This window comes from Vulpes lagopus, chromosome X, assembly GCF_018345385.1.
Source record: "Vulpes lagopus strain Blue_001 chromosome X, ASM1834538v1, whole genome shotgun sequence".
Classification (NCBI taxonomy): Eukaryota; Metazoa; Chordata; class Mammalia; order Carnivora; family Canidae; genus Vulpes; species Vulpes lagopus.
The window spans coordinates 42,360,934-42,388,754 of NC_054848.1; the positions used below are offsets into that span (position 1 = coordinate 42,360,934).

At 54.5% G+C, this 27,821-nt stretch overlaps 3 protein-coding genes across 4 annotated transcripts; 1 reads left to right on the top strand and 2 right to left on the bottom strand.

The window, feature by feature from the left end:
• The first annotated feature begins 1,401 nt into the window (after positions 1-1,401).
• On the top strand, positions 1,402-4,543 carry PLP2 (proteolipid protein 2). The gene is made up of 5 exons (XM_041741809.1): positions 1,402-1,658; positions 2,938-3,090; positions 3,186-3,281; positions 3,821-3,911; positions 4,111-4,543. The coding sequence occupies exons 1-5, from the start codon at positions 1,563-1,565 to the stop codon at positions 4,131-4,133; spliced, it is 459 nt and encodes a 152-aa protein (XP_041597743.1). The 5' UTR covers positions 1,402-1,562; the 3' UTR covers positions 4,134-4,543.
• Positions 4,544-4,657: 114 nt separating this feature from the next.
• Positions 4,658-13,727, bottom strand: PRICKLE3 (prickle planar cell polarity protein 3). 2 transcript variants are annotated; one of them, XM_041741808.1, is made up of 9 exons: positions 13,572-13,727; positions 12,292-12,377; positions 11,229-11,412; positions 9,347-9,460; positions 8,864-9,001; positions 7,902-8,105; positions 7,606-7,792; positions 5,907-6,218; positions 4,658-5,377 (listed from the first exon to the last, which is right to left on the bottom strand). In XM_041741808.1, exons 1-9 carry the CDS (start codon positions 13,611-13,613, stop codon positions 4,788-4,790), a joined length of 1,857 nt encoding a protein of 618 aa, XP_041597742.1. In that variant the 5' UTR covers positions 13,614-13,727; the 3' UTR covers positions 4,658-4,787. The 2 variants fall into 2 exon arrangements, with proteins under 2 accessions (XP_041597742.1, XP_041597741.1); XM_041741807.1 differs by having other exon boundaries at positions 11,229-11,484.
• A 1,718-nt stretch (positions 13,728-15,445) lies between these two features.
• On the bottom strand, positions 15,446-27,653 carry LOC121482325 (synaptophysin). The gene is made up of 7 exons (XM_041740208.1): positions 27,549-27,653; positions 26,304-26,369; positions 25,101-25,225; positions 21,558-21,753; positions 20,624-20,815; positions 19,259-19,598; positions 15,446-16,986 (listed from the first exon to the last, which is right to left on the bottom strand). The coding sequence occupies exons 1-6, from the start codon at positions 27,582-27,584 to the stop codon at positions 19,263-19,265; spliced, it is 951 nt and encodes a 316-aa protein (XP_041596142.1). The 5' UTR covers positions 27,585-27,653; the 3' UTR covers positions 15,446-16,986; positions 19,259-19,262.
• Positions 27,654-27,821: the final 168 nt, after the last annotated feature.

A 27,821-nucleotide genomic window follows, 5' to 3' on the forward strand; every position in this document is an offset into this window, starting at 1 on the left:
GAGCTTGGGGAAGGACACTGACAGCCATGGGAATGGCAAGTGCAAAGGCTCCAAGGTAATGCAGAGTTTATTTTGTTCTAAAAACTCAGACATGTCCCCACGGCGTTGGAAAACACACTCTCAACACTGGGAAAAGTGTGCTTCATCCCTTCTGCCACTCAACCACTCTCAGCAGCCTGGGATGATAGAAGGGTGCCCCTTCCTTGGTTTTGAGGCACCCCAGGTTGGGGGAGGGTGTGGTGTCACAGTCAGGGCCTTGGGCTTAACTGTCCTGGCTGTCCAGCCACAACTTTTCCCTCAAATGGGATGAGACTAAAACCAACGTCCAGTCTGGAGAGTGTGATCCTCAGCACATCTCCAGGGAGATCCTGATTCCTGTGACTGAGTGCATGTCTCAAATGTAGAAATCAAGGCTGAGCTGGGAGAAATTGCTCGCTTAGGAAAACACACTTCAAATGTCATCAGCTTTGCACCCAGGCTGGCACCCCAGGAGCCTTCCTTCCTCTCATCTTGCCATGCTTCCAGCAAAAAAAACCTGTGCTTCTTCCCCGTTCTTCATCTAGGGCTATGCTGGTAGCTCCTCTCCTTAGAACCAGGAAACAGAGGCCCTGCACTTAAGGCCAGGGCTTCCCTAGGACTGCAGAACAGAGAATCGGACCCTGGGTGGTGACACTGTTAATAATGTCTGTCCCCATTTACTGAGCAGCTTGATGGTCACCAAGTCCTGTTCTCTCTTAGCCTGTGCGCTAATGCAGTCACATTTCCATCACTGCTAAGAGGTTTATTCCACCCACCATGATCCTTTATCTGAAAATTTGAAGAAAGAAAAGCTCTGGAAAAAGCTTTCCCATGTGTTGGGCACCATTTGGTTACAAAACCTAACCTGAGGTAATGAGACAATTTTCAGTTCTGGCTTATAGGACTTATTGTGAATGACTTTCACCTTCTTTCTTTTTTTTTTTTTTCCTTTCTTGAATAAATATGGATCACGCCCTGGACTGAAGTATTGTAATTTTTTTTAAAACAGGGCTGCTTCAGACCTCGCCAAGGGTGTTAAGACATACACAACTTTCTAAGATCCGAAATATTCAGAATTCTGGAAAAGTACCTAGGTTTAACCACGGCCTCGGCCACCTTTACACCTAAGGAAACTGAGTCACACTCCTCCCCAAAACCAGATACCCGCGGTTCTGAATTGAGGCAGCCTCTAAAGCATTCCTATTTTGAAGGCGCAAAAAGTCTCGCCATTACCGCGCATGGTACCCCGAACTGCTAAGCCTCAAAAGCTGGGCGCCCCCGGAGATGGGTCGCCCCGGGGGCTCCACGCCAGGCCGGGAGTATCCTTGGCGGGCGGGGCGAAGGGGCTTCCGGGGCGGCAGCCACCTGGCCCGGCCCCCTCCGGCCCCGCCCGCTTCTGCTCCGGGAGGTGATTCACTCCCTCCTTCGCCCCGGGGGCCCCCTTCCCGGCCAGAGAGCGGGCAAGACGGCAGGGTGTGCAGCGTCCCCGAATCCGCGAGCAAGCGACTAGATACTCCGTGCCCCTAGGGACTCCGGCCCACCCCATGGCGGATTCCGAGCGACACTCGGCCCCCGGCTGCTGGGCCGCCTGCACCAACTTTTCGCGCACCCGAAAGGGAATTCTCCTGTTTGCCGAGATTGTGAGCGTCCCGGGATAGGCGGGTGGGCAAAGGTGGGGTGGAGTGGCCGGAACACGCGGAGCTGGGAGGCCCTGGGTGAGGCTGGCGCAGGCCTGGAGGCGCTCCGCAGCGGGCGCGGGTGGGTGGGGTCGTGGCGGAGGCCCGAAACCAGGGACTGACGGCTAGCCACTGGGATTTGGAGAAGGTAATCAGGAGCCGCTGGGCTATGGGGTGGCGCCAGGGGCCCATAGCGCATATGGGGAGCCCTGTGGAGGGAGACAGTGCGGACACGTGGGTGGGCTCTTGGGCGAGATCCAACGGGGCTAGGAGGTGGGGGGCCTCCCGTGGCAGGGCGTGTCGCGGCCTGGGCACTGGCGGGCGGGTTGGCTGTGCGCCCAGGGGCGGGGCCTGTTGGGGTGGGGCCCTGAGCACTGGTCCTGCGGGGTAGGGAGGTCCGCCCTTTACCAGTTCTTCCTCGCCCTTCTGTAGTGGGGCAGGAGGTCGTTAGCTATTCGGGCTGCTGGGGAGCCTGGGCTGCCCGCTCCCCTCAAAGTGGGCGCCGCCTTTGATTCACTTGTAAAAGCGGTGCGACACCTTTAACAGAGCCTTGCCCTTCCCGGTGTCACTCTCACCGCTTCCCAAAGGGGTTGCCGAGGGAACCGCAGGTCCCGCCTCTATGAAGGCTCCAGAGCTGGCACCAGCAGTGCTCACAAAACACCTGGCGGCACCACTCCCTGCAGCCCGCCCCGTGCTGAAAGGAAAAAGGGGGGAAACAGAGGCACCCAACTCTACCCCTTACTAGCTAGGTGACTCCGGGCAAGTCACTTAAGCTCTTTGTGCCTCACTTTTCTATAAAATAAAGATACTAATAACAGCATCCAGCTCATTAGGTTGTTGTGATGATTAAATAAATTAGTACTTGTACAGCTCCTAGAACAACATTCGGGACACAGCGAGCACACGATAAATGTTTAGCTATTATTAGTTGTCATATTTCTCGTCCTGGTAGGCATCTTTGGAGTTTGAGACCTCCAATTTATTTATTTATCTTTTAAGATTTTATTTATTTACTCATGAGAAATGCAGAGAGAGAGAGGCAGAGACAGAGGCAGAGGGAGAAGCAGGCTCCCTGCAGGGAGCCTGATGTGGGAATCCATCCCAAGACCCTGGGATCATGACCTGAGCCAAAGACAGATGCTCAACCACTGAGTCACCCAGGTGCCCCACGACCTCCAATTTAAACCAATCCCTTCAGCCCTGGGAGCTGATCGAGACCCCCTTTCCCCTGTTATTCTTCCAGATACTGTGCCTGGTGATTCTGATCTGCTTCAGTGCCTCCACACCAGGATACTCCTCCCTGTCAGTGGTGGAGATGATCCTTGCTGCTATCTTCTTTGTCATCTACATGTGTGACCTGCACACCAAGATACAGATCATCAACTGGCCTTGGAGTGTGAGAAAGCGGCAAGGCTAGGGAGGGGCTTGGGCAGTTGGGACGGTCCTGGTAATTCTTAATGCTGACTTCCCTCTTCTGCCCACACCTCACAGGATTTCTTCCGAACCCTCATAGCAGCCATCCTCTACCTGATCACCTCCATCGTTGTCCTTGTTGAAGGAGGAAACCACTCCAAAATCATCGCGGGGGTAAAAGCCACAGAGGCAGCTCCAAAGTGGCGGGGGTGAGGGTGGGGAATGAGAATACAGGGGTCAGTTCTGTATCTGCTTTTGGCAGAAAGTATGTGACCCATAGCAGGCCACACTCAGAGCCTGCGGGAACGTCTGGCCCAGGCTCTGGTTCTCCTCCCAAAATCATCCTTTGCTGGAAAAGGCCATGCCTTGTCCAACACAGGAACCTTTGTGGAAAGCACAAAGAGACAGCCCCTTTGTCAACACAATAGGCTACCATCTGCTAGAACTTTGTCTCAAATGTACAGTGTGAATGGTACCACTGACATGTGGGGCCATCATGTGGTTATCCTGTGTTGAGCGGTTCTCGGAGGGAGGGTGGGGTAGATTCCAGTCTCCTGACCTTTCCCTGGGGCTCTGTGGCTTCCCAGTCTGGGGTTTTAGTCAGCATCCCTGCATGGGGGGCAGTCGTTGGAGGTGGTAGATACAAGGAAGCAAGAGGCTGAGTAGGCTGACCAACCTGATCCAACGTCCCTCCCTCCCATCCCCACCCTCAGGTACTGGGCCTAATCGCTACAAGCCTCTTTGGCTATGATGCTTATATCACCTTCCCCTTGCGGCAGCAAAGACATACAGCAGCCCCTACTGGTAAGTGTGTGTGTTGGGGCGGGGGGAGGGTTGCCTGGGGTGCTGAGGAGAGTAGGAAAGGAGTCTCCCAAGGCCATGAATACCCCTTATTGGTACTGATGGCCTTAGTGCCAATAAGTGCCATAAGCCTCAGTATTACTTGTCTATAAATGGGCATATGGATCCTACCCATGCTTTCCTCTCTTTTCCTCACTTGCAGATCCTGCAGATGGCCCGGTGTAGGTGAACTCCCTTCATTTCTCTCTGAAACCTGCAAATAACACTTCCATCGAAAGGACTCCTCCCTGCCCTTACAACATTCCCAGCCAACTCCCAGCCCCTTACTGAAGTACAAGTGCCTTTATTGGGAGAATCTGTCTTCCTGTCCTGCCAGTCCTCCCTCCTGGGTGTGGCCATCTTTATGTCCTGGGTGTGGACATAGGGGTGCCTATGTCCCCCTACCTTCTGCAGTACCCAACAGGAGACACTGTTCTGCCTGGACTATGCGCCCACTTAAGCCACAAAATAAGGGGAGGAGGGAGCCTCAGATTTCAGACTCTAGGCCCCAGGCTGTGACCTGCACCAAATAAACTCCTCATTGTGTGTGTGGGGGGTGGTTCTGTGGAGGGATAAATAAACAGATTGTTAAAACATGTGATAATGAATAAATTAATCTTTTGATCAAATGTATATAAATCTCAAACATCAGGAGTGGGGAAGTCAGGGAGGAGGACAGCTGGAGCAAGGAGGTAAAGAAGCCAGGCCTGTTTTACAACAAATATTAAATTACTTCATTAACACAAACAGATGAAGGAGGAAGGGGATTTATGACTCAGGTTGGGAGACAGGATCATCTATGCTGACTTGACAATGGAGCCTTCCAGGACTACGCTGCCTTCAAGCCACAATGCAGTTCTTGTCTCTGGTCTGGCGAGGCATCCCTGGGCGCCAGCTCCTGGGGAGCTGTGGAGATGGGGATTTGGGGGTTCCAGTTGCATTGTCCTGAGCAGGCCTGAGCCTGCACAGATGTGGGGGCAGCGGGATGCGCTCTCCTAGGAAGAAGCCATCCTCCTCTGAGGACTCAGAACTGGGGCTAGAAGGTGAGCTGGAGCAAGATCCTGAGTCCGACCCCGATCCCAAGTCACACTGGTGGTGGCGATGTCTGCCAGAGTGGCGGCGGTGATGGTGGTGGTGGCGGCGGCTGTGGTGGTGATGGGTGGGGGCCCTAGGTGGGGGACTGCGTGGCCTGCGACGCTGGGCTGGGGGTGCACTCAGGGTCCGCCGCGGGCCTCCCTCGGATACCAGAGGGTCACGGAAGCTGACGCGGGGGGTGCTCTGGCGACCAAAGGCACCATCTTCCAGGGGTGGGTCAGGCTGGCTGGGGAGTCCTGGGGGTGGCTCTGGGGGGCCGCGGAGACCCAGCTCTGGCATGGAGTGGCGGTGGGGGGCTCCCCTGAGAAAGTGGGCAGGCTCCTCAGGGCCCGCAACTGGAAAGGATGGAACAATTCCCTGTTATTGCCCCTGAGGGGATGACTGTGAAGGGCCTTCTCTCCACTTGACCCCATCAGGTCTGGGAAAGTGGGAGCAAGGGTCAAGGAGGGGCAGCAAGGTGGGGGTAATTTGGGAAAAAGGAGGCCTGGGGCGGGCTCTAGGTGAGGGAATGAGAGCATGGCTTCTGATGTAAGGAGGTGGTGACATCAGCTAAGGCTGACCAAGTTTGCCAGAGAATGGGGGTGGGCCTGGGCGCGGAGGGTGGAAGGTCAAGGGTTCGGAGGAAAGGAGGAAGAATTTGGGCTCAAGAAGGAACAAGTTGAGGCCAGGGGACAGGCCTTCTAACAGCAGGGGGTGGAGCCAGGGTTCACGAGGGCAGGTCATTTGGCTGGAGACTTGGGGATGGAGCCAGGGCTGGGATGGGGGCGGGGCCAGGGCTGCGGGAAGGTGAAGGGCGTGGGTGAATCAAGGGGAGGGCCCGGGTTGGAGGGAGTGGGGGGACACTTGGCTTGAGGGTTAGCTCACCAGGCTCTGGCTCCGTGCTAGTTCCTTTGGTGGCGGTCTCTGCTGCCTCCTCCTCTACAGCCGAGAAAGAGGCCGTGGAGGCTGCGACAGGTGCAGAGACTATGCCCGCACTCCAGCTCTGGCGGCCGGTCCCCGAAGTCCCCGAACTCGTGGGCTCGGACCCCAGGCTGCAGGCTCTGGAGCAGAAGATGAGACCACGGCGTGGCAGGAAGGGGCGGCCCAGCAGGGCTCGTCCACAGCAACTACAGCAGAAGCAGCTGTCGGAGGCATGCCAGTGCTGGCCCTCATACGCCATCTGGCCCTGGTCCAGGCCTGTGGGGACCAAAGACAGACGGAAAACTGAGTCAGAACCATCAGGCATATCCCCAACTGTCCTTAGTGGGGCCCCTCTTGGGAAGAGGAAGGGAATCTGAGGCAGGGTACTCCAAGACGCCCTCCCCACCCACAACTCTCCAGAATGGGGCCCTTCTATGGAGAAAGCAGGGAAACCGAGGTTTGGGCTTCACCCTAAAGTTCCTCATCCATTCTCTCCTGGAAACTGGCTAATGTCTTCTCCTCTTTCTTTCCCAGGGTGCCCCTTCCCAGACTGGGGGTGGGCATTGGACTCTAAGATGTGGGTCAGGCTTGGACATTAAGAGGTGGCTTCAGGGGGACAGAATGTAGGAAGTGAATCTGAAGAAGAGGCCTGGGTGGTGGGGGCAGGGCTTAGAAGGTATGGAAGGGCCTTGGTGGGAAAGGAGTGGGTCTTAGAGGGTGGGGTGTGGCTTAGAAGGTAGGACAGGCCCTAGGCTGAGGGAGGAATCTCTAGAGAACAAGAGGAGTCTAGGGGTGTTGGGCCTTGGCTGAGGGAGTAAGAGGGTAGCCCCAGGGCCTGGGAATTAGAGGGAACTCTGGGGGGCCTGCAACATCAGACAGAACAAGGGGACGCAACGGAGGCAGGCCGGAGCCGCTGCCGTTGCCATGTTGCCATAACCTGCGGTAACCAGCGCAAGCTCGCCTGCCAGAAGAATATGAAAAAGCAGAGCGACTCGGTTAAGGGAAAGCGCCGAGATGACGGGCTTTCTGCTGCCGCCCACAAGCAGAGTGCCCCATCATCTCTACCCCCAGGGACTCGGAGATCAAGCAGCAGAAGCAGAAAAAGGCAAACTAGAAGGAGGAACCCAAGTACGTTTGTGGCTTCTTCGTGTCCAACCCTCTTGCCCTTCCCTTCGCCTGTGTGCCTGGAGCCAGTCCCACCACGCTCGCGTTTTCTCCTGTAGTGCTCACAGGTTCCAGCACCGATGGCATTCCCTTTGCCCTGAGTCTGCAGCGGGTCCCTTTTGTGCTTCCTTCCCCTTAGGTAGCCTCTCTCCTCCTGGGCCACGCCTGGGGGTGAGGGGGTTACCACTTCCCAGTGTTTTTTATTCCTGAGGGGCTCACCCCAAAGTATTAAAAGTAGCTTTGTAATTTCAAAAAAAAAAAAAAAAGAGGGAGCTCTGGAAGTGGGCCTAGATGTGCAGTGGTGCCTAGTGTCGTGCAGGTGGGGTTTAGAAAGCACAAGCACAATGGGGGACACTGGTGGGGGACTTGCAGTGAAGGGTATAGGGCCATGGTGCTGGTGCTAGATTGAAAGTATGGCATATAATAGAGGACCCTGGTGGGGTGGTGCTATGGCCCAGCTGTCTGCCTGTCCCCCCAGCCCAGTTTCACGTTTACCCACCAATGTGTTCCCCACAGCCATCACAGTACTCTGCGTGGAGGGCCTCATAGCAGGCACAGCAGTGGGGGCGGCTCTGACGCATAACGTAACGCTGGCCTCCTAGCGATGCTTCACACTCAAAGCAGCAGAAGTGGCCCATGTGCCAGTGCTGGCCCTCAGCCTCCGTGCACTCAGGGGAGAAGATGATCTGGGTGGGGGGAGGGGAAACACACACACAGGCCACCTTGGCCATCAGAAGGGCCTGCCCCGGCCCTGCTCACCCTCCACTCCCATCCCCAGGGCAGAGAGGTGTGAACCTCGTCACAGGCTTGGCAGCGTGGGCGCAGGCGTTCGGCATGGTGGCGGCCACAGTAGACTTTGCCAGCATGATAGAAGTAGATGAGGTCCACCAGCAGCTCGCGGCATGTGCAGCACACAAAGCACTGCGGGTGCCAGCAGGCACCCAGGCCCGCTCGACTGGCAAACACCGCGATGTCCCCACCTCCAATCTGTTTCCCGCACTGCCAAGTGACAGAGAGACACTGCCACCAAGATGGTCAGATGGATGGGGGTCAGCCAAGACATGTCACACTTGGGCCTTCCTCTGGCAGACCTTTGTGACTGGTTACACTCGTGGGCTTTTAGATAGGCCCCACAAACACGGGAGGGTACCCTAAGACTGACCCTACTTCTGGGGGAAACCATAGAGACAGGCCCTTCTAATTGTGGGTGGCCTTCAAGGCAAGTCTCATCCTCAGGGAGCTGGGGAAATGGAAGAGACAGGCCAGGCTCCGTGGGGGAACCTCAGTGACAAACTTCACTGAGAACCTAACAGGAGGATCTAGGGTTGGGCGCCACCTACCTGGAGGGACCATGAAGAAAATTCCACCCACCATGGGGCCCTATAGACAGGCCCTGCCCCTGTGGGTCAGCTCTTAAGGACATGTCTCAACCACAAGAGGACCAGAGAGACAGCCTACACCTCACATTCACTGTGTAGAGGGAATGAATAGAGAAGGTCAACTAGGGTCTGCTCAGAGACAGACTCATAGTCAAGGGTGAGATCTAAGGAACAGGCCCTGTCCACCAGGGGGCCCTACAGGCAGATCCTGCTGGCCAGGGAGGCCCTAAGGCAAGGTCCTTGCCCAGTAGTGGGAAGTGAGGGGATGTTAGAACACTGGAGACAGACCTTGAGTGCTTAAGTGGCAGGCCGCCTCCTCCTTCCAGGGCCCGGAGCAGAGGCACTGCTCTCATTCATGGGGGGCCGTCTGTGGCTCACCTCCTCACAGATGGCTCCGGTGATGGTCACGGGGAAGATGCGCACTGTGCCACGGCCCAGATTCTCCCGCTTCCGCTGCTGGCTGAAGGATCTGAGCTCTTTCTTCTCCTCCTCTTCCAGCGCTGTGCAGTACTGTGCCTGGGGTAGGAGGGTCTTCCAGGCTCCTCCCGCCAGGCCTGCCTTCCTCCCCCCACTCCCAGAATTCATCCACACTCAAAAGGAGTTTACTTCTAGACCTTTGTAGAGGTGGTGCTTCCTGCCCGAAATTGCTACCCCTTACCTCTTCTCTCGGGGGTTCAGTCGTGGTTTTGCCCAGGAATGTCTCAATTGTCCCTGCCTATCCAGACCTTCCATGTCGGATCAGCTTACCTTTCCTCCTCTGACCCTGTCCATTTCTTTCCAGCTGCTTAGCATCTGCCCAGGCTGTGCACCTTGGCCCCCAAACTGGACCTGGCATGCCCTTCCTGTCTCCTCTCTCCTTACCTCACTGTCATGTGGGGGCAGCTGATACAGAAGCTGCTTGATCCTGTATTTTTCCCCGGGACTGTTGACATAGGGGACCTTGTCCTCTGGGAGGCAGCTGAAAAACTGGTATACCTGGGAGGACACGGGGCGGGGGTGGGGCGGGGGTGGGCAGGAGAGAACAGTTGAGACGAGGGATGAGTTGGGAGGCAGTGGGATATGGGGGCCCTATTCCCTGAGAATATTCAAGTCATCAGAAGGGACATGTTGACTGACATTCTCCATCGCCCCTTCCTCCAGGCTGGATCCTTTCCATCACCTCCCAAATACACTGCTTTGACCCCACATTTCTCTCCAGCTGCTCTCCATTGGTCTTTTACAGCAGAGTTCCACGAAAGAGTGGTGTGCATCGGCTGCTTCCACTTCCTCTCCTCTCATTGTCTCCAGACCTGACTCCACTCGGGCTTTTCCACCCCTTCTGTCCCTGCCCCTCATCCCAAGCCTTCCCGTCCTGTCCTGTCCCAATCATTGACGATGTCTACACCATTAAAAATCCTTTTCCAGGTTTCAGTCCTCATTCGATAAACCCATCAATAGCACTGGACACAGTTGATCACTCCCTCTTCCTGGAAACACTTTGTTCCCTTGGCTTTCTCGGTTTCTTCCTACCTTACTAGCTGTTCCTTCTCTGTCTCCCTTTTGGTTCTTCCTCAACTTGCTGACCCCCAGATGTGGGAGGACCCTTAGGGCTCATCCCTGGTTCTCTGGATTCTCTTCATTCACTTCCTTGGGAATCACACCCAACCTCCTGCCTCACACATGCATACCCCCAGCCCCGTGACGTCTCCCTTGAGTTCCAGGCCATATGGCCACTCAGATCTCTAACAGGCATCTCAAACTCCAGATGGCCAAGACCAGACTTACACTCTTACTACTCAGTTTGCTCCTGCCTTGGCCTGAACCCTATTGGTTCATCCATCCATCCTTGAGGTTATCTCTGACTCCTCTTTCTCACACACCCACAAACAGATCCTTTTAGCTCTGCTTTTAAAACATCCGGAATCGGACCACCACTTGCTACTTCCACCACCAGCATAGTCTTCAGCCACTGGCCCCCTGCTTCGGCCCTCGCCCCTACAGCCTATTTTCCTCCCAGCAGCTAGAGGGAGCCTGTTAAATCCTAAAACAAACCACAGCCCTTCTCTGCTCACAACCTTTTGTTGGCTCCTCCTCCATTCAGAGTAGAGGTCAAAATCCTCTTGGTGCCCACCCCACACCAGACCTCACCTCCACCCACTCTGCCAGTCACTCACTCTGCTCCAGCTGCACCTATCTCCTAAGGATTCCTCTTGCAGGCCAAGTACACTCTTGCCTCAGGACATTTGCATCAGCTACTCCTTCTGCTCGGGTAGCTCTAACCTTGGGTACCTGCATGGCATTCTTTACCTCCTTCACAAAGCCCAAACATATCTTCACAGAGGCTGACCTGGGCACCCTATTTACAATTCTAACAGTTCCCTCCCTCCACTATTTTGTTTGCGTTTTCTCCACCTGCTATGTCCTCAGTGCCTAGAGCAGTGTCTGACATGCAGTAAGTGCTCAATAACTATTTGTTGAATGAATCAACTAATGGAGATGTGGTACACGAAGTGCTGGGATAAGACCGGAGTTAAGGAGCAGAATAGGAGTGGGGTGAACAAGGCCTGACCGACTGACTCAGGGATCATTCACTGTTCCCTGAGCATTGTGGGGGAGCTGACCACTGTGGGATTACAGAGGGGTTAGAAGGGTACATTCAGTCTAGTGTTGTCCCGGAAATAGGTTTCTGAGTGTGTGTCTTTGTGTGCCTGTTGGTGTGCGCGCATCTACTGGACAACAAGAGGGGGTGGCGGCCTCTGGTCACCTGCTCTGGCTTGAGCCCAGGAGGCACCCAGGCATACTCCTCCGAGGCACAGCCTGAGTCATCGTCAGAGATGGAGTGGCGCTGGAAGTCTGAGATTAGGCGACACATGATACGTTCCAGGTCCACAGGCACCGTATGAACAGCATGCTCTTCCCTTGGGCATTTGCAGTGCTGACAGATCTTTCTGAGGGGGCCGGGATGGGGGTCAATTATTAAGTGGTAGCTCACTTGGAAGCAGCAGCCCAAGGAAGTCCAGCTAGAGGGGAGGGACACGTAGAGCATCACCACCAAAAGATTCTGAGCCTGGATGAGGATCCAGCCCCAGGTGGGGGGGGGGGCAGGGGGCCCAAGACTGCTGTGGGTGAGACAGGAGTGGAGGGCGTGGCTGTCTCCAGCTGGGGGTGGGGCCGTGGGGGTCTCAAGGCCATTCCCTGACTTTTACCTCTGGGACTCAGGTCAGACTTTCCTGGTGGTGGGCCTGAATAGGGGTGGAGCTCTGAGTCTGAGACTGGAGTTATAAATTTAGGGGTTTCTCCTCAGGACTGGCTTTGGATGTTGTGGGGGGAACTTTATCCCTATAGGTGGGCTCTAGTCTGTGCTGTGGCTCTGAACTTGTGGGCAGGTGGAGGCTCTGAGCCTCTATGTAAGGGCCTGAATGTGCCAGCTGTGGACTCTGTGGTATTTTATGAGACATTCTGGATACAGGGCTCCAGTGGGAGGATAGGACATGGTCTGTGAGAGGAGTTCTAAGCCTGAGAAGGACTGGATGTCAGTGGACAATGCTCAGGGCCTGGGACTGAGGATTTCCCTAGGGATGGGACTCTGTGGCGCCCAGAGAACATTTCTGGGGGGCGGGGCTATGTAGTGGGTGGAGCTTTCCTGGGAACAGGACAATTGGGAACGAGTCAGGGGGCGGGGCCCTGAATCTAAGCCGGAGGCTCTTGCCCCAATGGAGCTGCTCTGGTGGACAGGGCTCAAGTCTAGAGGTGTAGCCAGAGCTTCTAGGGGTTTCCCCCCAAGGGCGGGGCCCAGACAAAGGCGAGGCCCTGGGATAGTCACTTACCTCCACCCATGCAACAGGAAGCCGGGGCACTGCTCCCTGCAGGAGTTGCAGGGCTGGCCACGATCTGGGTCCTCCAACTCTGGAGGCTGAAGTGGGTGGGGGCAGACGCGGGAACAGGCACAGCGCGGGGGCGGGGAGAGAGAAGTCAACACCCTCCTCTCCACTCCAAGCCCGCGACCACACGCTGGGGCCTGTCCCACCAGGGCAGCGCTGGGCAGGCTGGGACAGCACCAAAAGCGCAGAAGAAGGAGGACACAACTGAGGTAGAGGTGGGGCAGCTGAGGCCACCTCCCCATATACCCCTTTTTCAAGGAATTCCCTTCCCCTCACCCAGCCTTGGACACATCCCACCAGCCTCTAACTCCTCCAGGCCTCAAACACCTCCCCCCAGAACTCAGAGTACTCTCCCCACCAGACCACAGAGTCCCAAATCTGGGTGTCTCCTCCCAGGCCTCATCCTGGCCCCTTCTCCACCCAGGAGGCCGGAGGCACTCCAGTTCCACAGGGTAGGAGTCTGAGGCCCCATCCTTACTTGGGATTCCCAACATGAACCCTCCCCTCTTTTCTGAATCTCAACAGCCTGTCCTCAAAATCCTGGCTTCCTCTTTTCATACCTAAGGAGTTGGAGACCCTCCCTCAGGATCTCAGGAGGCCCCTGATCCATTCAGTAATCCTGATCCCAAGAAGCCTTGGCCTTTACCCTTCATATCCTAGGGCTATTCACTCCTCTGGAACACCAAACCCAGACCCCACTTAAGAACCCCCTCCAAAGGAAGAGCTACCCCGCTAAGAAGTCAGAAAGCTCCTGGCTCAAGTAGAAGCCTGGAAGCCCTCGTTCCCCAAATCCCAATCCCCAGACCCTTAATATTCAGGAACCCCAGGAGTGTAGGACCTCACCCTTAAGATCACCTTCTGCCAAGGTACAGGGGAAGTCCCTTCCCTCAGAAGCACAGGAGGTCTTTACTCAATCCAGGACCCTAGGATCCAGTCTTTTGGCCCTCAGAATCCCCTCCCAGAATTCACATGAGAGGGGAGCCCATCAGGTCTCTGAGGGTGCTGATAGAAGTGTGCAGAGAGGTGATTAGGGAGCAGGTGCCACCAGATCTCTCTCTTCCTTAATCCACACGCTTCCAGCAGCCCTGACCCCTCTGTTCTAGGAATCTGTGGATGGGGATTCCCAGATCCTCGGTGGAGCACCTCCTCCTTATCCCAATCCCCTGCCCGCTCTCCTGAGCCTCAGTTTACCCCTGCCTCCCACCGCTGCCCCGAGTCTCGCTCACCGCGCGCCCAGAGCGGCGCCTCCTGGACCCACGCGCGAACATGGCGCGCCCAGGCAGGGTCAGGCCGGGCAGGGTCAGGCAGGATGGAATCCTCCCGGCGGTCAGCCCACCGCGCGTCCGGCCTAGGAGCTCTGTTCCGTAAATCTGACACCGGCGTGGGAGGAGCGCGCCCGCATGGCCCGCCCCTGGCCCTGCGCTCACTCCGGGGCCGCGGCGCCCCCTGCCTAGAGGTGAGGGGCACGCAGCGCAGGAGCGCGGGACGCGAGCGCTCCCCAGCCTTCCTGCCCTGGGGCGGGAGTCAGGCCTCAGAAGGCTGGGCCCGGAGCCCCAGGGTAACACATGGCCTCTCCCGGGATATTCTAGGGCTTGAGGGCTCTGGAGTGGAGGAGGAGGGACTTGGAAATGGTGCGCTAGGGTACTAGTATTGGCATTTCATGTCCATTTATCTTGGCTGTTTATTTGGAGGAGGGGTTAAGGCCACCTCTTGGCCCCCTACCCACTGGGGATATTCCCAGGGCCTCTTTCCCCCGAAGAATACTGCAAGAATGATCCCCAAGCCCATCGCAGTTCCAGCTGGCGCTCCCTCACCACTCATCAGAGAGGGAGCTCTTATCCACCCCCTACAGCCTCCACTCCCAAACCCTATCAGAGCCAGGACTATTTGAGATTTATGGGGAAAAGGTTAAAGTCACTGGCCAGGTTCCGAGGCCCCACTACCCGCTCCCTCTCCTTCCTAACAGGCCCAGCTGTCTTGTCCCCCTAAGTCCTGAGAAATCGATTTTTTTTTTTTAAACAGAAGTGGATTCGCGGGTGCACATTTTATTTTTAAAATATTTTTTGTTTATTTATTTGATAGAAAGAGATAGTGAGAGAACAAGTAGGCAGAGCAGCAGGCAGAGGGACGAGAAGCTGACTCCTTGCAGAGCAGGGAGCCCGACGTGGGGCTCGATCTCAGGACCCCGACGTGGGGCTCGATCTCAGGACCCCAAGATCACGACGGGGCCCCAACCCAGTATCACGATGGGACCTTAAGCAACTGAGCCACCCAGCCGCCCCCTGAGAAATAGATCTTAAAGCCTTCTCTCCCTGGCTCCCATTTTTTCTCTCCAGTTAGATAGCCCTTTTGCTGAGCTCAGTCCCATAGCTGGGAGTCTCTCCTTTGCCCGGCTTCGCTGTGCCTCAGGGCTAGGAGGAGGGGGGTCCCCGACCCACAGTCAGAACTTGGGCGCCGGGTGGGGGTTTTTAATTAGGCAGGGTGATGGCAGCAGCCGGGCCTTTCAGCGTGGGCACAGGGTACCAACTCCGTACCCAGCTCCATTACGCACATCCCAGTCACTCTCCACCCCCCTCCCCCTGCCCCAGGGAGGAGCCAGGAAAGGGTTAAAGGGAATGAATTAATGAGGTAACGAGTCACCCCAGTGCTCTTGCTTCCTGGTTGGGCAGGAAAGGAAATGGCGAGAAGGCTGGGTCTGAAGAACACGAGGCACGTAGGTAGGGGGAAGTCTCCCTGTGAAGTATAGGGGTCCTCTTCAGACCCCATGGGGTTTGAGGACAGGGCTCCACAGGGTCTGGGAAGGGGAGTGGCTAGTGGACCAGAATTAGAACCGACCCCTACAAACACTGGACATTCGGCGGCCGGTAGTGGGGGCAGCAGGCAGGGCTACTCAGAGAGAGACTTAGAATGATCGACAGGTGAGGTGAGGCTTCACCGAGGATGCAGCTTGGCGTTACGCTGCTGGAGGGACGTGAAATGATGGAGTGACTTGAATGGCAGGTCCAGCAGGTCAGGGGCGGAGCTTCCTCTCGCCGCCTCTACCCCACCCCTCCTTCTTCCTCCCCCCTCCAAAAACAGAAAGACACACTGAGAAATCAGATCCGGGTGGACTCGGTGGTTGAGGAGTTTATTTAGGGGAGGAGAATTAATCCTATTTGTTCTTCCTCGGGGAGGTCTTCAAACAATACCGACGGGCTAGGAAAAGGGTGGGCGTCTGGAGGAGAGGGGGAGGGACCACAGCCAGACAAAATGGCAACACACAATCACAGGCACTACCGACGTCATAGACACAGCAGAGGGTGCAGGATAGGGACTTCAGACCGGGCCTCCAACCACCCTGGGACGGTGCGGGTGTGGAGGGAGGGAGGAGGCAAGGGAAGCGGGGGAGGGGTGGGCCGGCCCCACAGGCCCGTTGGCTCTGTCCTCTGACTACCTAGCTGTCCCGTTACGGGGGTGGGCAAGGGTGTGGAGGGTGCTTCTCTCTGGATCCCACCCCTCACCCTCCCAAGCCTTCAGGTCCTCCCAGGTCACCTCAGTACTCAGTTCTCATCAGGGATATTCCCGCCACCCCCCCACCCCCTGCCCACCGCTGCTAAGCCCGCCCACTTTAAAACATTTTTTTCACTGCTCTATTGGGGAGGGCTGCCCCTTCTGAAGCCACCATGAACACCCACTCTAATCCCCGCCCTGTCTAGAACCCAGACCACGACCTCACCTCAAGCTTGGCCCATTTCTGAATCCCACTTCTCGCCTTGCACAAGATCTGCCCCCTGTAGAATCAAACTCCGTCTCCTGAATATTCCTAGCTACACCCCTTCCATACCCTCTGGTCCCAATCCAAGATCTGCCCACTCTAGAACCTCTCCCACCGTCTGGTTCAGGCCCCACCCCTCTAGAACCCAGTCCCCAGGTCCCCAGTCACACCCCTCCCATAGGACCCTGTCCTGTTCCAAATCCTGTCCACTTTGGAGGCCCAACCCCTGCCTCACTCAAAGCTCCACCCATTCTAGAACCACGCCCCCAGCCTCATCCCAAGCCACACTCCAGAATGCTCTAGGGCACCCCTCTTCTTTGGACTCTAGATCCAGTGTGTCTGGCACCCAAACCCCTTGCTTACTAGTCCTCTTCACCCCAGAGCTCCTCTCCAAGTCCACCGTGGGTCAAGTCCCCCAGTCTGCCTTTCTGCCCTCTCAGGACTGAATTTCCCCTAATCATCCCTGTTTGGGCATTGCTGGAGGAATCAAGGCCAGTTGGGAGGAGGGAAGGGAGAGAGGGGAGAGAGTCTGAAGTCACCCTGACCCTCCCCACATAGCAGAGATCTGTCTTTTCCCTGTCCCCCTTTCAGAGTCCCCCAACCTCAGGGCACAGGGCCAGGGGACAGAGAGGGGCCAAGGTATGCAAGGGAAGGGGTGAGGTTAGGAGAGGGGCCACCTCAAGGTCAGGCCCCTCATGCATGAGGAGTGTGGAGTGGGGCAGGGCTCAGACAGATAAATAGATATTTATATATAATATATATATATATAAACAGCAAAGAGAGAGTCTCCTGGCTTGAGGGGCAGAGACCTGGGGTGGAGGGGTGGAAAAGGGGGCAGGGCTTCTGAGCTCTTGCCCACACATGGGGTCCTCCCGGGCTGCACTGACCTGTGGAGACAAAAGATACAGAAAGGAGAGGGGGTCCAGACATAGGTTGTGCCCTTAGGGAGGGGGCTGGGCTGCTAGGCCTCCACCTTGTCTTTACCCTCTGCCTGCCATGTCTTTTCTTCCTCCTTCACTCAATAGTCCTTGAAGTCAGCTTCATCCCAGCTGCCCCTATTGGGAAGATATACCTTGCACCTGCTAGGTTAAGTACCAAAGACATTATGGTTTCCCCCTCCCCTAACCCCCAAATGTCCATTAAACTGTACTGTTCTAGCCACTGGTGATAAACTGTATTGGGTAAAACAAAGCTCCTTATCTCTGTGGTGCTTGCGTTGTGGCAGAGGAGACAGACTTCAAACAATAATAGAAACGTGTAAGTGGGTTATCTAGCATGACATAAGGTTATAATTGAAATGTAAAAACAAAAGGTAGCCCAGGGTGAGGGGGAGTAGGAGTACCAGTAGGGGAAGAAATGTTACTGTAGTAAGTAGGGTAGTTAGAGAAGACCTCAGTTAAGAAGTGATATTGGAGGGGCAGCCTGGGTGGCCCAGCGGTTTAGCGCCACCTTCAGCCCAGGACGTGATCCTGGAAACCCGGGATGGAGTCCCACATCAGGCTCCCTGCATGGAGCCTGCTTCTCCTTCTGCCTGTGTCTGCCTCTCTCTGTGTGTCTCATGAATAAATAAAATCTTAAAAAAAGAAGTGATATTGGAATAAATAGTTAAGGAGGTGAGGGAATGAGCCATGCAGACAACTGAAGAGCATGCAGACAACAATGAAGAGCATTCCAGGCAGAGGGAACAGCTGGTGCAAAAGCCCAGAGGCAGAACCACATCTAGTGTATTTGAGGAACAGCAAGAAAGTCGGAGTGGAGTGAGCAAGGGACAGTGGTAGGAAGTGATATTACAGAGGTTGGTAATGCCGTCCTATAGGGCCTAGATTGTGAGGACATCAGCTTTGACTTTGATAAGGTGTAAGTCACCGGAAGATTTTAAGCAGAGATATATAAAATGAGAGTAAAATGTCTCATATTGTTTCTATTATTTTCTCAATAAATCTTTCTTAACATTAGTAGGGTTCTAAGTGATGTATGTACAGCATGAATAAGTCATGGTCACATCCTCTAGTTTAGTGGAAGAGATAGTTAATAAACATATAAAGTAATAATTACAGACTATGGTAAGAAAAGCATAGGGTACCATAAGAGAGCTAAGAAAGGGGACTTGTAAGAAGCTGGCCAGGTAAGGTTATCAGTGTGTGTGGGCACAAAACTCCAGGAGGAAAGCAAGTACCAAGGCCCTGAATTTGGCTTGTGCCTGGAACACAGTTGGGGGTGGGGAGTGGTAGGAGGTCTGAAAAGTGACAGGTGACATTTGGTGTTGTGCCTGGTGAGGGCTTTGGCTTTAAACGTGAGTGAGATGGGAGCCTAGGTAGAGTTCTGAGCACAGGAGGGTCGTGTCCTGATTTAAGATGTAACAGGATCCCTCCCAATGCTGTGAGTCGAACAGAATGCGGATGCAGGTGGAAAGCTGTGAAGATGTCCAGAGGAGAGGACAGTGAGATGTGGAAGATTATGAATATATTTTGAAGGTAGAGTCAATAGGAGTTTTTGATGAATTAGATGTAAGATACCTAATAAACTCCTCCCTGCCCTTTCCATCCTGGCCAAGTGCCAGAAGTTATCTCCACCCACGTGTTGCCATCTCCCTGCCTCTTCCCATTTCCCTCTCTAATTTGCGAAGTTATCGCTCTTCTCTTTTCCAGGGCCAGCAAGAAGGCCTGCAAACCTTTCCATTGCCCCCACCTGCCCCCTTTTCCTTCCGTGAAATTCCACACCACCTCCCTCACCACAGGATCAGTGAGCTTGTTTGGCCTTCGTGATCCCAAGCCCCTTTAGCTTCACCATCTATCGGCCTTATCAGAACATATTGGCTAATCAATCACTTCTGAGGCCCACCTCCTTTTCCCTCTTATGCAAGTCCTCCTGCCATTCCCTTCTTTCATTGGTTGTTCTGTCCGCTTTTTCTCTCCCCTCCCCTCGGAGAGGCATTTGTTTCTCTCTCATTGGCTTTCCATTCTGCCAATCTTCAAGCACCGCTCTCCTGCTTTCCATTTATTGGCTAGTTTTTCGTTCTTCGCTTGTAGCCCCGCCTCCCCATTGGTGCCCTCGCCCCCCGCGCCTACGTACTATTTACTCTCGACTCTTATTGGTTCACTGACCCGCCCGTCTCATTTCCTGTACCCTCCTTGGCCGCGCCGCCCGTCCGTCACTCACCAGACTACATCTGATTGGAGAAGGAGGTGGGCGCACCCTGAGGGCCATAGCCTTGCTGCCCGTAGTCTCCCTGAGGCCCGTAGCCGCCGCCGCCGCCGCCGCCGCCGCCGGCGGGCTGCCCGTAGTCCGGCTGGTAGCCGCCCTGGGGCCCGTAGGAGTCCTGGGGCCCGTACCCGCCAGGGCCCTGCCCGTAGCCCGCCTCGCCATAGGCGTCCCCAGGCGCTGGTTGTTTCTCGGGAGCGCCAGGAGGTCCGCGCATGAATGGGGCAGCCCAGCCTGTCTCTTTGAACACGAACCACAGGTTGCCGACCCAGAGAACCAGGTTCAGGAAGCCGAACACCTGCGGAGAGACAAACCCTGGCTGTAGTGTGGCGCGCACTGAGTTGGCCCCGGGGAACATCGAGGCTGCGCACATGGAGCATAGATCCGTGGCCTGCCGAAGAAAAAGTGCTTTCTAGAACCCGGACCCTCTAGAGTCCTGGCACATGAACGCAAATGTGCAGAAAAGTCCCCCAGGGTGGGGGTGGGAGGCGTGTTAGATTTCAGATTCTCCGGGATGTCGGCCTCTATCGCAATTACATATACACATTTATACATGTCTAAAATAGAATATAAATTTGTAATGGCATGTTAAGCACGAATTTTTATTATGTTGTTACACCACTAATAGATGCATATATACACATATACAAAGTATATAAAAATATACCTTTACATAAAATATATGGAACTCAGGCCCAGAGACGCTAAGATGCTCAAAATCTCCTACCTTGCGAGTGACAGAAAAGTTGGTATCTTAGCATCTGTAACACTTGTATACAATTTACCACATGCCAGGCCCTTTTCTAAGCACTTTGTATGTTACTAGTTCACTGAATACTCAACTTTGGAGAGGACTTCTTAGTTTTCAATTTACATGCTCAGACTGAGGCTGAGAGGCTAGTTTGAGATCAGAGTTGTAGGTGGTAGAGATGGTTTGACTCCGGCCAGTAGGGGGAGCCCAAGCGGGAAAAATTTCAAGTTATTCTTTCATTTGGCATACTGTATAAGGACGCTGGTCCCCAGACGGTATTGAGTTGCTAGAGGATCTACATGACTAGGCTGAGCCTGGGATCCAGATCTCCCAAACCTAATCGGATAGAAGGTCTCATATTCCCCTCCTGGGGACTATTTGTGGTATTGAAGTGGTTATAATTGCTATCTCATCCTTCAAGGCACTGTTGTTGGCATGCTTCCTCCAGGGAGCCCTCGGGGATCTCCTTTGACTTCTCTCATTCTCTCCCCACCACTCCCATGCCAGACGGTGAGTTTCCTAGCCTCCCTTCCCAGCTGGCCCACCAGCCCAGCCACGTTCCCAGGGCTTACCACTGAAGTGTTGAGGCCAGAGGTCACAGGGTCCCTCAGCTCCTTGCATGTATTCCCTGTCTGGTGGCAGACAGACATCCCTTTGATAATGTTCTCTGGGTCAGTGGCCATCTTCACATCTGACAGCCCCTTGGCCCACGCTGATGAGCTAACCAGCCACATGAAGGCGAACACTGCTGTGGCCAGAAAGTCCTAGGACAGGCAGGAGAGAGGCAGATGGCCCTGTGAGTGGGCTGCTTCACCTCATGCCATGGGGCCTCCTCAGATCACACGCTTTCTTGGGAGTGGGAGGCCCCGCAGAAAAGCCCTGTCTCTCTCCTGCCTTTTTAGCCAGCTCCGAAGCCCCCAATATTCACTCGAAGGTGAGCATTCCTAGCTTGGGCTTGTGTGTATGTGTGTGTGTGTGTGTGTGTGTATGCATGTGAGGATGTGGGAGTGTAATTGTGATGTGTGGGTGTGTTGTGGGAGGATTTTGTGGGATGGCTTCCGAATCTGTGGAAAGTAGTGTGTCTTTCTACTTTCATCTCGATGTGGGGATTTATGTCATTTTGAGTCTGGGATGAGGGTGTATGAGTACAGCTGTGTAGGAATCAGTGTGTCTGGGTGGCATGATGACAAGCATGACTGCCCCAGTGAACCTCTGTGCACTTTTCCTTGATCTAGACTGTGTGGTTGTGTGAGAGGTGGTAGGTTTCCAGGGCTAGGCCTGTTTGGGATTCTGTGTGGGCTCTGAGCATGTCCCTGTCATTCTATGATTTGGTTTCTTTGATGCTCACAGCAGCAGCAGCAGCAGCAGCAGCAGTGACATCTGTGGCTGTTATGGTGACTGCTTGCATGTGGGACTGTCTAGGGTTTGGTGTGGCCCGTGAACATGGCTGTGTCCCTGAAGCTCCATGGTCCCTGGCCCCTGTACTTGAGTGGTTGTGGGGCTCACCATCATGGGTCCTTTGTTGTTCTCTCGGTACTTATTCTGCAGAAAGATGTAAGTGGCCAGAGCCCCCATGGAGTACAGGAAGGCAAACACAGCCACGGTGACAAAAAATTCGGCCGATGAGGAGTAGTCCCCCACCAGGAAGATTTTTTCAGTGTCCCCTCGGCAGGTGGGTGCATCAAAGTACACTTGGTGCAGCCTGTGGGGAGAGATGGCAGGTGTGGCCCAGGACCTAAGAATACCCCCCACTCCCCCTGCCCAGTCATGGATTCCCCAGATTCTGACAAAGTCCCAGGAAGGAAGAGGGGTGAACAACCATTCGCAGAGCACCTACTGTATACCAGTCACATTTTACCAATTGCGGTGAACTAGGTCTTCTTTGACCACTACTCCAACCCAGGCGCTTTGACTTTTTGGTTATTTGTAGAACATACCAGGCCCCTCCCACCCCAGGATCTTTGCACTGGAATGCCCTTCTCCTAGATATTACACCCTTCATGTCCTTCAAGTTTTGCTCAACTGTCACCTCAATTAGGCCTTCCCTGATCTCACTATTAAAATCAGATGGAACCATTCCCTCCCAGTGCTCCTTAGCCCCCTTCCTGGCTCTATTTTTCTCTGTAGCAGTGATACCCTATGCATCTGACATATCATGTGTTTTACTTTTTTCCTTGATTTTCCCCTTCATTAAAAGAGGGTTGGGGGATCCCTGGTTTGGCGCCTGCCTTTGGCCCGGGGCGCGATCCTGGGGACCCGGGATCGAGTCCCACGTCGGGCTCCCGGTGCATGGAGCCTGCTTCTCCCTCTGCCTATGTCTCTGCCTCTCTCTCTCTGACTATCATAAATAAATAAAAAAATTAAAAAAAAAAGAGGGTTGGGCTTGGGCACCTAGGTGGTTCAGTCGGTTAAGCATCTGCCTTTGGCTCAGGTCCTGATCTCAGGGTCTTGGGATCGAGTTCTGCATTAGGCTCTCTGCTCTGCGAGGAGCCTGCTTCCCTCTCTCCCTCTGCCACTCCCCCTGCTTGTACTCTCTCTCACATGCGCTCTCTGGGTCAAGTAAATAAATAAAATCTTTAAAAAAGAGCTGGTCTTTTTCCTTTGCTGCATTCACTGCTATATCCCTAGGACCTGGAACAATGCCGCCACATAGTAGGTGCTCAGTAAATGTTTATCACATGAAATGGATAAAGGCTGAGAAAAGTGCATTAATTTGCTTAAAGTCACACAGCTGGGGAGATAATGGCAAGGTTGGGATATGAACCTTGTGTTTTCTCCCTACATCATGTTGACTCTTCTCTCTACCCTACTCCAGGTCCCCAAGAGAAAAGAAACATATGCATAGCAGAGGAGGGCTCAGAGTCTATAAGAACAAGAGATAGAAAAAAAAAAAGAACAGGAGACAGAAAGACAGGAGGGTAGAAGGGATACTGGAACAAACAGAATGTATGTATGTGAGGTGGGAAGGGGCCAATTGGGAAGGTGTCCTGGGACTAAGGCTTTCCTGTAGTGTAATGGAAATCATAGGGAGAAAATGTGTGTGAGGAGAAGGTCTGGGGTGGGGTTCTGGGGCTCTGGCTTCAGATTGGGGGGCAGGATCCTGAGACTGAGTGAATGGTACTAGTCCCCTTATGTAGCAAAGGTCCTGAGGGAAGGGGCTTATGCTGACTGATCACCTACCAGGCACTTTAGGGAACTGCCTCATTCAGTGACCCTCCCCCTCAATCTCTAAAGGAGGCATTAATATACCCATTTTACAGATGAACAGAGGCTTAGCAAGGTTATGTTAGGTGCCCAAGGTTGTATAGCTGCTAAATGACAGCTAAGAGTTGAATCTGGGGGGGATCCCTGGGTGGCGCAGCGGTTTGGCGCCTGCCTTTGGCCCAGGGCGCCATCCTGGAGACCCGGGATTGAATCCCACGTCAGGCTCCCGGTGTATGGAGCCTGCTTCTCCCTCTGCCTATGTCTCTGCCCCTCTCTCTCTCTCTCTCTCTCTCTCTCTCTGTGTGACTATCATAAATAAATAAAAATTAAAAAAAAAGAGTTGAATCTGGGTAAGTTTCTGGGTTCCTAGTAGGTTGGGTTGGGAGAAGGGGTGTCTAATGGGAATTGGGGAGCTCTGGGGGGTTATCAGGGCAGCAGGGGGAAGGCCAGGGGGGCCAGGGCAAAGACTTTTTTTGCAGGAGACTTGTAGCTAAAAGGCAGATCTTCAGGACTGGAGGTCCTATGTGTGAGAGCTATTGGGGAGTCCACGGGTTTTTGTGGCCTTCTGGATCCCCAGAGGGCTCCCAGCAGTATCCTATGCTTCCAGCTTCTCCTCCTTCCCCAAACTCTGCTTCCTGGCTTCTGTGAACCAGGGGATCCCTGCTTCCCACTGCCCCTTGGGCCACGCCTCCCTGGTGCCTCTTTTTCTTTTAACCATTGCTCAGGGCCAATGCTGGATTTTCCTCTCTCCACTCTTCCCTCTCACCCTGGGTGATCCCCTGAGTCTACATTTGTCGATAGTGCTCAAAAATGCCCAATTTCCAACTCAATCTCCGACCTCTTTCCAGAGGCCCTTAAACTTACTGATTTTCTTTATTTTAACAAGCCCTCGTGGGGAGCTTATTGTGTGCCCGGCACTGTGCTAAGCACCTAACAAGTACCAACTCACTTAATATTCATCAGAACCTTGTAAGGTAGGTATTATTATCTTCTTTTGCAGATGAGGAAATTGAGCCCCCAGAGCAGTTATGTGATTTGTCCAAGTGGTGGAGGAGCCTCAGGAGCCTCGACTGAAATGGTGTCTGTGGATCTGTCTCCCCACTCCCCAGGAGGTAAGCATCATCATGAGGGCAGTGACCTTGCCTGACTGCGCTCATCCTCAAGTTCCTAGCACCTGGCATACAATGTGAGTATAGTAAATATCAGAATTGCTTAACTGGGTTTAATCATTCCCTATAGCTAATCAGACCCCCTCATTATTCTCTGTGATAAAACCCTGCACGAGTATCCCCTCTTTGAATTTCTCCCAATCTGCAATCATCCTTTTTACTGATTTATTTGTTAAAATGTTGGCTCCAGGAGGGTGGGGAGGTTGGTCTGGGTTGTTTTGTTTTGTTTTGTTTTCCCTGTTATGTCCCCAGCACTTTGAGCAGAAACTGGCATACAATAGGTTCTCAAAAAAAATGTATATGGAACAAATGAATGGGAATGAAATAATATTAGCTGACATTAACTAAGCAACTACTGCTTTAATATATAAATATATAAATATATATATTTTTGTTTTTGAATCTTGTTTATTGCCAGTCTCCTGCCCCTCTGCATTCACTAGAACACAGCCAGAGGGCAACAGCTTCTGCCTGTCCTGCTTACCACGTGTCCTAAATGTCCAGAGCAGTGCCAGGCGCAAAGTAGGTGCTCAGTGCATGCACAGTGACCTGAGCCAATGTGGTCTCCTGAGGTGGAGACTGAACAGGAGCCATTGGGGAGGCAGTGTTGGCCAGTCCCAACCCACTCCCACCCTCTTTCTTGGGATCCCTGGGGTGGGTTGGGGTGGGGGCGCACCTGAAGGGGTACTCGAATTCAACCTCGATGCTGAGGTCACTCTCTGACTTGTTGGCACACTCCACGCTCAGCCGGAGCTCCCCGGTGTAACTGCCGCATGTGGCAAAGGCGAAGATGGCAAAGACCTTGGGCCACAGGGGATGGGGATGGCCATGGTGAGCCCTGCACAAGCAGGGCCCCCGCACAAGCAGCAGCAGATGGACCGGTCCCCACCCCCACCCCCTAATCAGGGCTCATCGGCTCCAAGGACAAGCTGATTACAGGGGTGTGGCTGTCTCTTCCAGTCTTTCTCTCAGTGGCTCTCTCAGTCTCTACCCCTCAATGCTTTGACCGCCCCTTCCTCTCTTCTGCCTCAGCCTCTTTATTTCTCTCTGTGTACTTCTGCCTGTCTCTGTTCTCCGTGTCTCTATTTCTCTTGGTACCTGTTTCTCTTGTCTTTCTCAGATGTCTCTTTGTATCTCTGTTTTGCTCTCTGCCTCTGCCTCTCTAGTATCAATGTATGTCTCTTTCGGTCTCTTTTTTCCTCTGGCTCCATCCGTGTAAAATGTATGTCTCCCCTTGTGTGTGTTTCTGTCCTTGGTCTATTTGTCCCTATCTCCCTCCTCTCTCTCTGCCTTGGTCTCTGTCTCATGCTCTCCCTGATACATCTTGCTTTCTCTGTGTATCAGTTTCTCCTCTCCTCTCTCCACTGGGTATCTCTCTTTCTCTTTCTGTCTCTCCCCCATCCCATTTTTTCTGCCACTCTCTTTGTGTCCATTTCTCTTTGCATCTCTGTCTCGCTTTTTCTTGCTTGCCTCCACTCTCTCTCATCTCTGTATCTTTTCTTCTCGGTATTTCCATCTCTGTCTCCATCATTCCCTGTCTCTCATCCTCTCTGTCTCTTTCACCATCTCTGGATTTTTCTGGCTTTGCATCTTTTCTGCAGCACCAGCTTCAGGCTCCACCTCCCCTGCCCCTCTCTCACCTCAGGGGAGGAGGTAGGACGTCACATTCTTTCACCTCACAATGGGGGTATCCTTGGTCTTACATGACGTCACATCATGGCCCATCTATTTTCTGGCCCTAACCCCCTGGGACCTCACCCTGGAGCCCAATTCTTTCATCCCCCTTCTCTCCCCCCCCCATCCATTCCTTGCTCCCCACCCCTACTCGTCCAGACCCCACTACCTCCTTCTCTTTCCCCATGGCCCAGACCACACTCACCCATTGCAGCACCTTCACGAAGCCAAGGGGCTCCTTGACCACCCGGAACTGACCCCCGGCCACCAGCTGAGGAGAGAAAATGGTGGGGAGGGGGTGGGATTGTTGGGGATGGAGAGGGAGGTGAGGGGCAAGGCCACCAGGCGATGATCCCTGGGACTAGGGCATGTGTCCTCCGGGAGTGAGTGATGTTCGGAGGAGAGAAGGGGTGAGGAGAAAGTGACACTTCAGGGAAGGTGGGAGTACAGCGGTATTTGTGAGAAGAACCTCAGGGTTGAGAAGTGGTGGGGAGGTCTGGGGAAATGGTGAGGTTGATGGCAGAGGGTCGTAGGGGTGAGGAAGATTGGGATGGAGTCAAGACTAATTAGGGAAGGGGAGAAGGTCTGAAACAGTAAAGGTAAGTCAGATGGTGAAGGGGATCAAGTGAGAAAGGAAGAGTGAGGAAGGAGTCGGGGTTCATTGAGGGGAAGGGGGTTTTGGGTGGTGAAGGTGAGTCATAACAGGGAGGGAGTCAGGTTGGCCATGGTGGGGGAGGGGTTTGCAGCGGTAAAGGTGAGTCAGATGGTGGTGGTGGTGGTCTGAAGTGATGAGGATGGGGAGGGGTTGGTACTGGTTAGAGAGAGGGTGAGGTTCTGATGTGGTGAAGAAGAGTGAGATGGCAGAGAGGGTCTGGGCTGATTAAGGTGGGGGAGGGCTGGGACATGGCTTCACTAGATATGTATTGGGGGAGGGGAGACTAGGGGTCTTGGGGAGGCAAAGTCGGATGGTCCCCCTTGGTCTGCTCTAGGGGAAGGGGTGGTCATCTACTGGGGTACTTTCTCTGGGAGGGACAGGTGCCAGCCCTTCCCCATCCCCCGCCCCCACGCCTTCTGTCATTCTATTTCCTAGCTCAACTACAAGCAACCCCCATCTTCCTTCCACTCTTCCTCTTCTCCCCCCACCCCGTTGCCCCTACTGTAGCCCCAAGACCCCCCTCCTTCTCCTCATGGTGGCCAGTAAGGAACCAGGCTCCAGGAGGACCCCGCTGCGGCAGTGAGGACGGCCCTCGCTGCGGCAAAGGGCGCGCTCCTTCTTTTCTCTACCTCCCCTTTCCCCCCTCGCCTGCCGCAGACCCCAGCCCCAGTGCCGGGGACTGAGCGTCCGCTGCCAGGACCCTGGCCACCGCCTCTCAGAGTCGCCCGATCCGCGGCGATCCGGGCGGGGAGGCCGGGCAGCGGCGGGCTCTGTCCTCGGTGCTGGAACGCGTACCTGATTCACCACGTCCATGTCTGCCAGCAGCAGCATCAGCAATGCGGGGGGCGGGAGGCGCCTGCTAACAAGGGCGGGCGCGGGGCGCGGCGGGGGCGGCGCGTGATCGTCGGAACAGCCCAGGCGGCCGCGGCTCCACCCCTCGCGCCCCCGCCCCACTCGCCGCGCGCGCGCTCGCACCCAGCCGGCCGAACCTAAATCTCTCTCGCCGCCATTCCGGCCGGAAAACGGGAGCCGCGAGAGCGCTCAGAGAGGATCGGTGTCTCAGGGACC